At 38.0% G+C, this 13712-nt stretch overlaps 1 protein-coding gene across 1 annotated transcript in view; it reads right to left on the bottom strand.

Annotated features, from left to right (window-relative positions):
• Positions 1 to 13712, bottom strand: part of KIRREL3 (kirre like nephrin family adhesion molecule 3) — a 1250147-nt gene that overhangs the window by 1103997 nt on the left and 132438 nt on the right. The window contains exons 3-4 of the mRNA XM_053691559.1: positions 12755 to 12901; positions 8496 to 8645 (exon numbers count right to left, since the gene is read on the bottom strand). Coding sequence (XP_053547534.1) covers positions 8496 to 8645; positions 12755 to 12901 — 297 coding nt within the window. The remainder of the gene's footprint in view (positions 1 to 8495; positions 8646 to 12754; positions 12902 to 13712) is intronic.

Below are 13712 nucleotides of genomic sequence, written 5' to 3'. Positions count from 1 at the left end.
AGAGCAAAAGTAGCATTTTGCACCACTAATTAGCCTTAAAGGGACAGTACATGTAAAATAATTTTAGCACCTTACTTACTGCTAATAAATAAGCCTGTAAAGTGATCCTTTAGGTCTGGAGTAATTAGATTAGTAGCTTGAAGGAACATTAAACTGCTGTGCACAACTACAAAAGAATAGTAACTAGTCACTTTGTTATTGCATTTCATCCTGTTCCTGCAGTGCTATTCAAATCAGTTCTCCTGTTTTAATAGCTTTAAGTTCCCAGATGCTGAAGCTCCGCCTCTTTATACTGGGCCCCGCCATCTTGGAGCTCAGGTATTCTCACAGCCTGTGATAGAGGCAGTGCACACTCAAAGATCAATAATACTGTCCACTATTCTAGCGCTGCAGAATTTGTTTAGCGCTGCGGAATCTGTTTAGGGCTTAGGAATCTGTTTAGCGCTTCGGAATCTGTTCAGCGCTTCGGAATCTGTTTAGCGCTGCAGAATCTGTTGGCGCTCTACAAAGTACAGATAATAATAATAATATTTTACAGTTCTATCATTTGCTTAGAGTTAATGTGCATAATACATCATGTGAGCTTTACATTTTTGCATTTTTACACAGTTTTAGAGTTGCACAAAATGTATTTTAAAAAGCACTTCATTCACAAGCTGTGAGACTTCTTGTGCTCCAAGATGGCGGCGCTCATTTTGACGAAAAAGGGCTTCAGTATCTGGCACTTTAAGCTATTAAACAGGAAGACTGATTTGAAAAGAGCTGCAGGAACAGAATGAAATGCAATAACATAGTGACTAGTAACTATTATTTTGTATATCCCTTTAAATAGACACTTTAAAATTGTCTTCTCAGCCAGGTGGAGGAGTTTCCGGTGGGAGGAGCTGCGCAGTGGAACACGCTGAGTTCGGCGGTGTGAGCCGAGCATAGACAAGCTCTATCTAACTTTCTCCCGTGGCCATTTCTCCCGCTGTTGGTGCGGTCAGCGCCCTAGGGAGCAGGGCAAGTACAATTCAGCCCAGGCAGGAAACTCTAAAATTGACTGCATAATCGGCTTATAGTCAGAGCCGCAAATTTACTTCACTGTTAAGAACCCGCAAGCAGAGTACCCTAACCAGGCTCTTTACTACTTTTGTTTGCTTTGGGGAGCCAGTCTGCTACATCAGAGGTTGACGGTGTGCCGGAATTTTGCATGGAGTGAAGCTTGCAGCCCGTTGTGGGAGGACCGTTGGCACAGTGTGTTTGAAGATCAAGGAAGAAAAAAAAGATGTCCACGTTGTGGGGTAGTTGTACTCCCTAGGGCACCCCTTGTTCGGCGGATATCCACGGGCCATTTTGGTCTGCAGAATCGAGGGCTACGGCAGATTGCTAAACTGGGGCTGAATCAGCTGAAGATCTCTGGCCAATCTGAGAACGATAACAAGGTCGAGCCTCTCTATCCACCCAATAGGGACGGGAGGTGTGTCAAGGCATCCACGTCACTCTCTACAACTCTCTGCAGCACGTACAGACCCACTAAGCAGCACAGGATCCGTGCAGTTTGAAGAAGGGAGCTGATGGCTGTTTAAAAGTGCCAGACGTCAGATGAAATAGCTCCCTAAGGACGGTGCAAGGTGGACTGTGAGAACTATGTAAGTTATGAACTTTATGGCATCTACCTTGTCGGGTTGTTTCTTATGTTTTACTGTTGGGTGGAGGAGAGGCCGTTTTTCCCCTGCTTGGAAAAGAGGAAATAGTAACTTTATTTTCAGTTAAAGCTGGACTCAGGAGTTGCCCAAAAAAGGGTGTTTGTGACATCCCCATGAAAACACCTTTAGAAGAGAGGTGGTAAAACCTCAGTTGGAAACCCCTATGAACGCTACCTAGTGAAAAAGGAAAAAAGGGGGAAGGATAAAGAAAAGAGAAAAAAAAAGGAGAAAAAAAAGCTATACCAATTTGAATTGTTTGGGGTCATTTGTCAAAAGTTAGGTATAGCTGGTTCAAAGTAGTGTTCAAAGTAGTGACATTAAGCTAATTTGATTTCACTAAACTTCAGTATTAGACTATGAATCATTAAGTTTTGGGATAAACAGCTTCAGAGGAACTATTTTAAATTGAAGGACTGTGGACTTCTTGTTTTCTCTGAACATGGCTATTGTTTGTAGTTGAAAGTATTTAGTGATACAGTTTCATATATAAGTACTGCTCAGTAGGATAACATCCAGTTTAATTCCTATAGACTACCAGAATAATTCTAACCCCTGTCAAAGTTGAGGAAGTTTAAACAGTATTTCTCTTAATTTGTGTTGAAAGTTTCATATTTAAGCTGAGGGGAACTGTATAATAGGAGGGTCATTTGTTACTGGTTCCAAACTCTCCATGATAATTGTCTTTTTTTGCACAGGAGGTATTATAAAAAAATTTGTGGGTACAGACTCGTATCACATACATATACACTACGTGGCAGGGTCAATGTCTCAAGCTTATATAGAAGATTAATTTCACAGTCACATATAATCTAAACACTATAGTAGAAGCAGAATATTTTTAAGGACCTGATTGGTCCGTATTTCACTGTTACACTTAATTTTTTTTTTTCTTCTTCTCATTCTTTTCACTGTTTGATTGTTTTGCACGTTTACACCCTTTTCAAAAGAGCCAAAATGGCCGATACTAGCATTGATGTAGTAACGGATATGAATCCATCTGTTATTGACACACAGGCTCTTGTTGGACAACTTACAGCTCTTTTCTCCCCCCAGTTTGAGATAATCAAGAAAGCACTAGGGACCATAGCAACTGAAATAGGGACACTCTCTTTAGAAGTCAAACAATTTTCCTCTAGGATGATGGAGGCTGAAAATAGAATTTCCTCACTCGAAGATCAGGTCAATAACCAAGAGAGTATAGTCCGCAGTCAGGAAGCCAAGATTAATGGCATGCAATTGCGTCTGGAGGATCTGGAAGATCGCTCCAGACGCAATAACATTAGGATTATTGGCCTGCCAGAGTTACCCGAATTTGATGATGTTAGTAAGTTTGTATCTTTGACTTTACCACAGGCTCTAGGTATTCCAGCCCACTCTCTGCCACTCATAATCAAAAGGGCGCACAGAGTTGGACCCAAGAGAGTTGCAGAGACCGGGTTTACCAGACCTAGAATGGCAATCTGTAAATTTCTGAAATTTCAGGACAAAGTTGAAATATTAAAATGTTATAAAAGTTCTGGCCCCCTGACATTTGGCAACAGTAAGATCCTCCTCTTTCAGGATTTTTCTTCAGAAACCTCCTCTAGGAGGAAAGGGATGGCACCATACTGTACACAATTAATAAATCAAGGTCTAAATGCACGTTTACTATATCCAGCTAAAATTGTAGTAGAAGTTGGAGGTGTAAGGCAAATTTTCAATCAAATAGAGGAAGTCAAAATGTTTATTAAGAAGTACAAAGGTAGTCTTGACCAAGCACTTAACTTGCCTGTGAACCCACATAGTTAAACTGGTTGAGTTTAAGAGATATATTCCGTGTAAAATTGCAAGGATGAAGGAAGAGCAAATTGAAATACTCTTGCTCTATTTTCTACGGTTAATACTGAGTGTATATAAAGGGCGGCTGTCCTCGCTTTTTTTTTTTCGTTTTGTGGTTCTTTTTTTTTTTTTTTGGTCCTGGTTTTTACTGGCTAGGTAATAGGGGGGAAGAAGAAAAAAGTAAAAGGTTATGTTAGGGGAAGGTATTAAGATTTTATCTTGGAATGTGGGGGGGATCTCATCACCTGCTAAGCGTAAAGTAATTATTAAAACCCTGGGAAAGCAAAAACCTGATTTAGTGTTTTTACAGGAAACTCATTTAAATGCGCAAGAAGCTGCCAAGCTCAAGGTTAAATGGGTAGGGGAAGTAATTACATCGTCGGGGTCTATTAAGAAAGCTGGAGTAGCAATCTTAATCCATAAAAATCTGGAATACAAGATCATTAAAGCTGATATAGACATAGCTGCCTGATACATTATAATCCAAATTAGTATTAAGAACACCAAATTTATATTCTGTAACATTTATGCTCCCAACAAATTCTCTTCCGAATTCTGGGAAAAAATTAAAGGTAAGGTATACCCATATAAAGCTGAGAACCTTGTTCTCGGGGGGACTTTAATATGACTTTACAACCAACACTGGACCGATTTTCAAAGAAAAATATGTCACTATATAAGAAAGATGCCAAATATTTTAAAATTTTTTGTTATAAATTAAACCTGGTTGACATTTGGAGGATGCAAAATCCTGATATACAGGAATATACGTGTGAGTCTAAAGCCCACAGAACTTTCTCGAGAATCGACCTCTTTTTGGTTTCAGAGGCTCTCTCCATTTGGAAGTTGGAGACTGAAATCTACCAGATTCTGATTTCGGACCATGCAATAATCTCTTTGTCCTTTCCTCCATGTGGAAAGAGCAATTCCAACAATACAGTATTCTCTTTTCCTAGGCACTTATATACGGAGTCTAGATTTTGCTCGTGGATTAGACAAAAATGGTTTGATTATAGCAGGCTTAATACTAGCTATAAAAACAAGGTAGAAATTTTTTGGGAAGCTTTGAAAGCAGTTTTGCGGGGGGAGATTCCGGCTTACCTGAAGAAACGAGACAAGACCATTAAGAGGAGGGAGATGCAATTATCCAATAAGGTTAAGAATGCGTATTGGAACCTACAGACTGTTCCCTCGCAGGATAATTGGGATATATATTTAGAATGCAGGAAGGAAAGGGATATCTTTTTAAAACAAAGATCACAGGAGGAAGAACTAAGAATTAACAGATATTATAGAGGATTTAATGGGAGCTCGGCAAAATCCCTTGCGAAGCTCACCAGAAGCAGGAAAAAAAAGAATTTCATAGTAGCTATTAAATACAATGAGGTAAGGCACATTGATAGCCAGGAAATCGGCCAGGTATTTTTCAAGTATTACCAAAAATTATATGCCGCGGTTAATGGAAACCGCCACACTCAAGAATCATTTTGGGCTAAGATTAAGACCCCAAAGATGCTCTCAGATGAACTGGATATACTGAATGATCCGATTACAATTACAGAGATTAGTGAGGCAATTGATCATTTGAAGTTAAATAAAGCAACAGGCCCTGATGGGTTTCCTGCGGAATTCTATAAGTGCTTGAAAGAAGAGCTGCTTGATGTATTAGAAAACCTATTTAATACTTATTATACTACAGATAACCCTATCTCATCTTATTTTTCATCAGCTAATATTTCCCTTATCCATAAAAAAGGTAAAAATCCGGAGGACCCCGCCTCCTACAGACCAATTTCGGTATTGAACACCGACTATAAGATATTAACAGCTATCTTATCGGCTAGATTATCTCGGTGCTTACAGGACCTTATACATCCGGATCAGTCAGGGTTTATGACCTTAAGGAACCCTATAAAGAATTTTCGTAAACTTATCACTTTTCTAGACTACACATGGAATATCAGTCAGGAAGATGAGAGGCGGGAGACTCCGGATAGGGCCGTGCTTACATTGGACGCAGTCAAAGCATTTGACTCTATTATATGGGAACATCTATTCAGATCTCTGGATGAGTTTGGGTTCAAGGGGAATTTTGTTCAATTTATCAATAGAATCTATGCAAAACCTATTTCATATTTACTGATAAATGGAGCCCGTTCTCCTCCCATTATTTTGCAACAGGGCACAAGACAAGGGTGTCCATTATCACCATCTTTATTTAATATCGCCCTTGAACCGCTCGCAATTAGGTTAAGGCAGAGTTTATCAGGTATTCCTCTGGGCCCACATAGGCTTAAAGTACTGCTATATGCTGATGATATTTTGGTCTTTTTGGAGAACACCTGTCAATCTTTCCCAACGTTACTGACATTGTTAGAGGAGTTCAGCTCTTTCTCAGGTTAAAAAGTTAATCTTGAAAAAAGCGAACTTATGTTTGTAGGGAATGCTATTTCCCCAAGGGTTGAATTGCCATTTAAAACGGTTGATGCTATCAAATATATGGGTCTAATATTACATAAGAACCCCAAGTTGTGGTATTCGGCAAATTATATCCCAGTGATACAAAAGATGAAACAAGATCTAGAACTTTGGGCTTCGTTTCCTTTAGCTATTACTGCAAGGGCCAATTTAATAAAAACTATTATCTTTCCCCGGCTTTTGTATCCTCTACAAAATCTTCCTGTATTTATACCGAACAAGGATATTAAGAAATTAAATGGCTTTATTTCTAAATTTTTATGGAAAGATAAAAAACCACGTATTGCTCTGATAAGACTGATGCAGAAGTCCTCCGGCGGAGGACTGACGCTTCCGGATATTAAGTTATATAATACAGCAACTTTGGTCAAATTTGCTCTTGATTGGATAGCAGATTCGAATATGGTTACCTCGATTGAGGAAGAGACCTTCTTAATACATCCCTTTGCTCTAAAAGCTATTCTTCATTGCAAGGTGCGACAGTTACCTTCGAATGTGTCCTCCCTTATATCGTTTAAGAACGTAGTACTTGCCTGGCACAAATTTTGTACTATGCTAGGCATAGACCCGTCTTACTCAGAATTTTTACCTATAACGGGTAATCCGCAATTTACCCCTGGAATATTCCAGAAAGTTTTTAGATTGTGGACCAAAAAGGGCTTAAATTTGGTAAAGCAGCTTTTTGATGGTAATCATCATATATTAGATGTGGAATCGTTTTTTTCAGGTGTTTGATCTTCCGAGATCTAATCTGTTTGCGTTTTTTCAGATTCAACACTACATTTTTTCTCAAGGTTGGATCCTTCCCCCATCAGCGGCTTGGTCCGAGGTCAGAGTTATTATACAGAAGTTTGTTAAACAAGATACTTCAATCTCATTGATTTACGACATTATGTTGTCAAAACAAAGTCAAGTATTTGTAGATAAATTGTGTAATTTTTGGTCCCAGCGGGGAATGGAGACAGAATCTGAGATCATTGAGAAGAGTTTTTCTATGCTAAAGAAATGTAAGGTTTCTGTGGGCTGGAGAGAATCGCACGTTAAGCTCATTAATAATTTTTATATGCATCCTCAGAAAATCGCCAAATTTTACCCTACAAGATCAGGTAATTGTCCCAAATGTGCGCATGTTAGCGCTGATCTCTTGCACATGTTCTGGTTTTGCCCCAAAATTAATCAATGGTGGTCGAAAATTACTTATTGGTTTGGTTTATACCTCGAAATTTCTGTTTCTTTAAAACCACAAGATATTGTATTTCTAATGTCAGTGTCAAACACGGGGGACCACCATTGGATACACATTGTCAATACCATAATCCTGGCAGCCAGGCATCTTATATTAAAATATTGGATATCTAGAAGAACCCCCGGGTTCAATGAGGTTGTAAAAGTTATACAGGAACAGATCGTTTTTGAATCTTATCAATTGCAGGATGCCTCAGAAAGGAGAGTTAGAAGTTTCCTCCTATCATGGTCTCCGTTCATTAAGTCCTTCTCCTCCCCTATACAAAAACAGATTCTCTCCCCGTTCCTTTCATCTGTTAGTTTTGCAGAATTAGTTTTATTAGGTATATTCCCTTCCTCATGGATTGATAGCAGACAGGACAATAGTGTTTAAACCGGGTCTTTTTTTTTTTGTTTTGTTTTTTTCCTTTTTCTTTCTCCTCCTTCTTGTTTCGGCTGTTTCACGTCGAGGTATGTGAGGTGGTAAAAGGGAGGGAAGAGAGAGGGAAGGGAGAAAAAAAGGGGGAAAAAAACACACCATGGAGTTGATTCCAGGATATGTTTAGGAATAGTCTTATACTAATAAGGGTCAAGAATGGAACGACTATGTTTTGCTTTAATGGTTGTATAATGACTTTGATGTATTGTAATTTTTCTTTGGTGTGTATTAAATAAATATTTAAAAAAAAAAAAAAAAATTGTCTTCTGTATGAAAGAGCCTCATTGAAACCAATTTATATTCCTGAAAAAAGTCAAAGCAGTTTAATTTCAGCTATTTAGCTATTACACCAGTATACACTGTGCCCTTCCTACTAAAGCTATTTGAATACTTACTTAGCAGGAAGCACCTGCCAGCCAATGAGCAGTACTAGATTGTGCCAATCCTCCAATGAGAATTAGCAGGAATCACATGACTGGTATAGTTGGATTGGCTTCATTTTAAGGCTGTACTGCCCTACCCATTGACAATACACATGCTCTTAAAGACAGCTTGAGCAGAAGCGCAAGAACGCTCTCAGCATATTGTCAATGGAGCAGTTAGTATGGCTGCTGATTGGCTGATGACAAAAACAAAGGCAATAGCCAGATGAGTCATCAGGGGATTGTGTAAATAACAACCAAAAGGTGTAAAATTATGCTACTAAACTAAGGATTTTAGCAGTCAAGACTCACTTACAAATAGAAGGTAAGGTGACTGAAAACACAACAATTAATTTTACTGTCCCATTTTATATACTGTAATATATCAAAAAAACGTAACTTAAGGATGTGCAATGGGTGACTTACCAAGAACAGTAAGCCTGGCTGGTCGCGATCGAATCGCTGCCTGTATTGCCTGACATTCATACATAGCATCATCCTGGAGCTCTGCTCGTTGGATTTTCAAGTGATGTTCTCCAGACAAATGGTCTCCAACCACAGAGTAACGAGGGTACCCTATGCAAAGGTCGAATCAAAATACTAGCATTACTTCAGCTCCAAAAATACAACAATCAAATCCCATCAAAGTAATTTCTCCAAAAATAAATATGTTATAGTATTGGAATTTAAAATGTATTATTGTGCAACGTTGTTTTATGTAGAAAGATTGTAGATTCTCTAGACAAAGGCTATAGCAGAAATGAAAAGTCTTTATAATGCCATCCTATTTTTTTTATTTTTTTTTAGCATACCCAAGAAAAAATCCTAATGCACACATATGCAGATCATATTTTCAGTCACATTGTAAAAATTACATTTGCAGTACTTAGAAAATGTTTTAACAATCTGGAGTCACATTGGTTTTGACATTTATTCTCACTTACCATAGCTTATTGAATTGAATGAATGCAGTTGTTTTATTAATTGTCTGATCTGACTGATTTCTAAAAACATTTTACCAGTGTCTATGATGGAATAAAAAGCTACTTCTCTGGCTGATGCTATTATAAAATAAAGATTGTAAAATGTCCAAATAATGTAGGAGGTAAAGTAGCTTGTTGCTATATGAAAAATCACATCTGCCTGACCTTGCTGAATACGGAGATTAATACGCTCTCCGTATTCAGCATTGCACCAGCAGCTCACAAGAGCTGCTGGTGCAACGCCGCCCCCTGCAGTTTCGCGGCCAATGGGCCGCCAGCAGAGAGGTGTCAATCAACCCGATCGTACTCGATCGGGTTGAATTGCGGCAATGTCTGTCCGCCTGCTCGGAGTTGGCGGACAGGTTATAAAGCAGAGGTCTTTGTGACCGCTGCTTCATAACTGCTGTTTCTGCAGAGTCTGAAGACTCGCCAGAAACACGGGCCATCAAGCTCCATTCGGAGCTTGATAGATAAGCCCCAAATAGTCAAGTATTAGCGCTTATCCTGAAATGATATGTTAGCATGTGTGGTTTATATATAGAAAATTGATAATTTGAGTGACCCCTAAAGGGACATAAACTAAATAATTTTCTTGAATCTATATGAAAGCACAGCAATTAAACATAAAAAAAAAAAATTGTTGTTGAATGAAAAAAGCTTCAGCAAAATGTTACACTTTGAAATTTAGCTAACCTGATTGTGTACAACTCAAATATTAAAAGTTGAGTTCAGCACAGAAACGTACATAACACTGTAATGTGTTCTTAAAAAGTTCCTTTAAACTCAAAAGAGAACATATTTGAGGAACACGCTTTAAATGCTTGGTTGCTGTGTAGCGATGCATTTGAGCCAGGGTATTGTTATTTATTGAATTTAAATAAAAATAGGAAACTGAATGTCAAAAAAATCCATTAAGAAAACTTAAACCAGGAATTTTTCTGCCATTTTGTATTTTCGTGAGAAGAAACTCTGGCATCAACGAATAAAAATAATGAAAATAATAATAATAACTATACATTTGTTTGCCTTTTTCTAATTGGGAAATACTTTCAAACATACAATGATAAAGAATGTCCACTTGTTCACTACTCCTGGGCAAGAAATTGCAGGGTATGAGTTAGAAATGAAGACCTTTTTATACTATTAATTTTGAGTAGGCATGTTCGTTTTGCTATAAATGCAGATTCATTAACACAGATATTCTTGAATATCCAAAAGAATACACCCTGAAATTTAAAAAAAACTAATAAATACTGATGAAATTCGTCAGTATTCATTTGTTTCCTTTAAATAGTTAAATACTTACCTTTAGCGTCCTTGGGAACAGGATAACCTGGTCCTTTTCTTCAGACCCTAGGGCCTGTGCTAAAGATGAAGGTATTTTAGCCCAAACCCTGGGAGCTGCCAAGCTAAGCCTCCTATTAGCAAGTCCAGGGTTCTGTGAAGAAAAGGTCCAGATTAACACAGCTCTCCAGTGCGCTATAGGTAAGCATAACTTTTTCACCTGTAGCTTAAGAACATTTATATTTTTTGAATGAAAAGAAATGTAAATGTTCTAAGAATATTCAGTGTCCATTTTAAACAAAACAAATACTGAATAGAACAGCTAATGAAAATTCAGGGAAATTAGTTTCCTAAAATATTTGTTCCGAAAGATTCGGCCAAACCAGATTTTTTGCGGCTACACATGTCTAATTTTGAGTAGAGTTTTATCTTAACTAGTAAAATGAAAATAATGTATTAGCGCACAGTCGCAAAGCACTCAGCACTGAATGCTCTAAAAACTGACTAGGGTACTCCCACATCAGAATATAAATGCGCTAATAAAGCATTTTAATTGGTAATACGAGTGTAGAAGGTTGGTGTGGGCTAGATGTAAGTTGTTCGATGTAGAAGTGGATTTAGCAACATCACTTATACAGAAGATAGGTTGCATATATTAGAGAAATTATATCTATAGGGACAAAGGTTTTATCCACTGGAAAATTCTGATAAAACAGTTCTAGATAATTAATGAAATAAAGTTAATTTTAGCAATATAAAAATGCTGTGTTGGAAACTGATTTTACAACTGAGAATATAACCACTCATTAACTGAGCCCTGCATGTCGAGAAGTGTAGAAATTACAGTTTAACCTGTGTCACTAAAATATATAAACAATAGAAAGTAGATATTCTTGTGCTGCTTAATTTGTCAGTATAAATGTTACTAAGGAGTTTATATAACACTGTTATTAGCAGGGATGCTGATATTCAGGAAAATGTTAGACATTTAAAATGAAGAGCAGATAAGTCCAGATAAGAAGACTATTAACAAATTCTCTGCTATGCTGTGTAATATTATTGGCAGAGATGTGGTTTACTAGAGATCAACATGTAAACCTCTAACTATCACAGTACAACTTGGCTTGACACCCTAGAGCTGTGTCCTTTGACATCATTATAGCTTTCTATTGTCTTCAGTATTGTTTCAGGAAACAAAAAGGATTATGGGAAATGTTTTTTTCTGTTTTTTATTCATTTGTATTCAAGGTTAACAGTACTACAACTCCCCAAATATAATACATTGAGACATGTAGTTTGACAGCAAATTACATCCAATCAGAGGCCAGGGTTAGAGTGGGGTGCACTATGGGTATCCGACAAGGCTTTGGAGAGGTGCGCTAAGTTTAGGGCACAGGATCTGCAGGCTTTCCTTGTTAACATGGCAAGCTATGATACCTGCATTAAAGTTATCTCTATTTTTGACCTGGATCTTGGAAGTGACCTGGCAGTGGTTATGGTGCCAAGAACTATATGTGTGGTGTTAAAGGGCCCCCTTTGTTATTCTCATGGAAATCCTGGCATTTTTGTCTCTGAACTGCTTTGCTAGTTTTGACCCCTGTTTACATCCTGGTTTACCCACCAAGTTTTAGCCCTTCCTGCACCCTGCATTGAGACATGGGGGTTGATTTATCAAGCAGCGGGTGCTTCAATCTACCCCCAAAGTTTCAGGTCTGCCTGAAACTTAAATTAAGAAGCAGTGGTCGTAAGACCGTTGCTCCTTAACTCATCCGCCACCTCTGAGGTGGCAGACAACAACCTTTACCGATCGTGTATGATCGGGATGATTGACACCCCCTGCTAGTGGCCGATTGGCCGCATATGTGCAGGGGGAGGCATTGCACAAGCAGTTCACTAGAAATGCTTGTGCAATGATAAATGCTGACAGCGTATGCTACAGGAAATCATGTCCGCCTGCAAGCTAATAAATCTACCCCTTGATCTCCTGGCTTCTGACTGCTAGAACTGGACTTTTGACTACTGTTTTACCTGTTCCTTTTTTTGTATTTGTTTCATGAGGAATTCTCTGGTGTTGATCTTTGGCTTGGTCTGTGACCCTTTTTTGGATTATCACTGAATGCTGTTTCTGCTTCCTAAAAGGGCATTTTAGCTCAAAACATTATGGGGCTTTATATTTCCAGATACTTTAGAGGCCACATAACTACCGATTAGCTCATATGCTCTGTAAACATAGTATATTGACAAACAAGTCACAGGATGCAAACACACACTAATACAATACACTAATATTGGCAATACATATATACGTTCAAGACAACCTTAGAGTTAATAGCAGCTGTCCTATAAATAAAATAAAAATAACACGGGTCAAATAGTTTAATCTATTTCGTAGAATGTGACTAGTGGTGAGAATCTTACCCGAGAGGTCTCTGCCCACTCCCAGAGCAAGTCCATCCTTAATCCAGAGTACAATACCATGATACCCAGGGATGGCACAGAGAAGGTTCACTGGTTGCCCAGCCACCACCACTTGATCCTGGGGTTGCTGGGTAAAAGATGATTGGCCTGCAAAAGAAGACCATAAAACAACATTAAACCATGTCTAGTTAGCAATGTCAAATACATTTACTTTTAATGTTCATTCAGATATTCAGGTTGATACATGTATGTGATTTTTGGACAACTAATAAGTGCTTTGTGTGTGTTGAAGTTATTCATCTGCTTAAAAGAGATATAGTTTTCCTCATTTGTTTTTTTCCTTTTTCAGATATTATGCAAATGATTTTGGAAACTTCTCCCTTCCCTTTGTCATCCCCAACTAGTAACTAATTCCTGCCCAGTCTATCTTTAGTAGGGACCTTGAAGAAACAATGTACTCAGCAAGCAGCTGATAAGTTTATATAATTCAAAGCAGCTGCAGGGACACATTTTCAAATAGGCTGGGCTACCTCCCTCCCCAATAGGAGTATCATTTTTTCTGTTTACTCATGTTTAGATAACTTTTCTATAGTCAGTACTGCAATATTGACATTTTTATTATAGTAGGTGGTTTCAACAGGCAAAAATTATTACACATTTTTAAAACAATTTAATACACTCCAGGGGTAAAATTAATCAAGGGTGACATATTAAAGGGAAGGTAAAGTCAAAATTTAACGTTCATGATTTAAATTCAGATAGAACATGACATTTTACACAACTTTCTAATTTACTTCTTTTAGCTAATTTGCATTGTTCTCTTGATATCCTTAATTAAAAATGATACCTACAGTAGATAGACTCAATAGCAGCAATGCACTACTGGGAACTAGCTGGTGATTGGTGGCTGCACATTTATATTCAGCTTGCATTGCTGTTTCTTCAGAAAAGGATAGTA

Source organism: Bombina bombina, chromosome 8 (genome assembly GCF_027579735.1).
Source record: "Bombina bombina isolate aBomBom1 chromosome 8, aBomBom1.pri, whole genome shotgun sequence".
NCBI classification, from domain to species: Eukaryota; Metazoa; Chordata; class Amphibia; order Anura; family Bombinatoridae; genus Bombina; species Bombina bombina.
The sequence above is the reverse complement of the archived record's forward strand: the minus strand, read 5'-3'. Positions and strand labels throughout refer to the sequence as shown.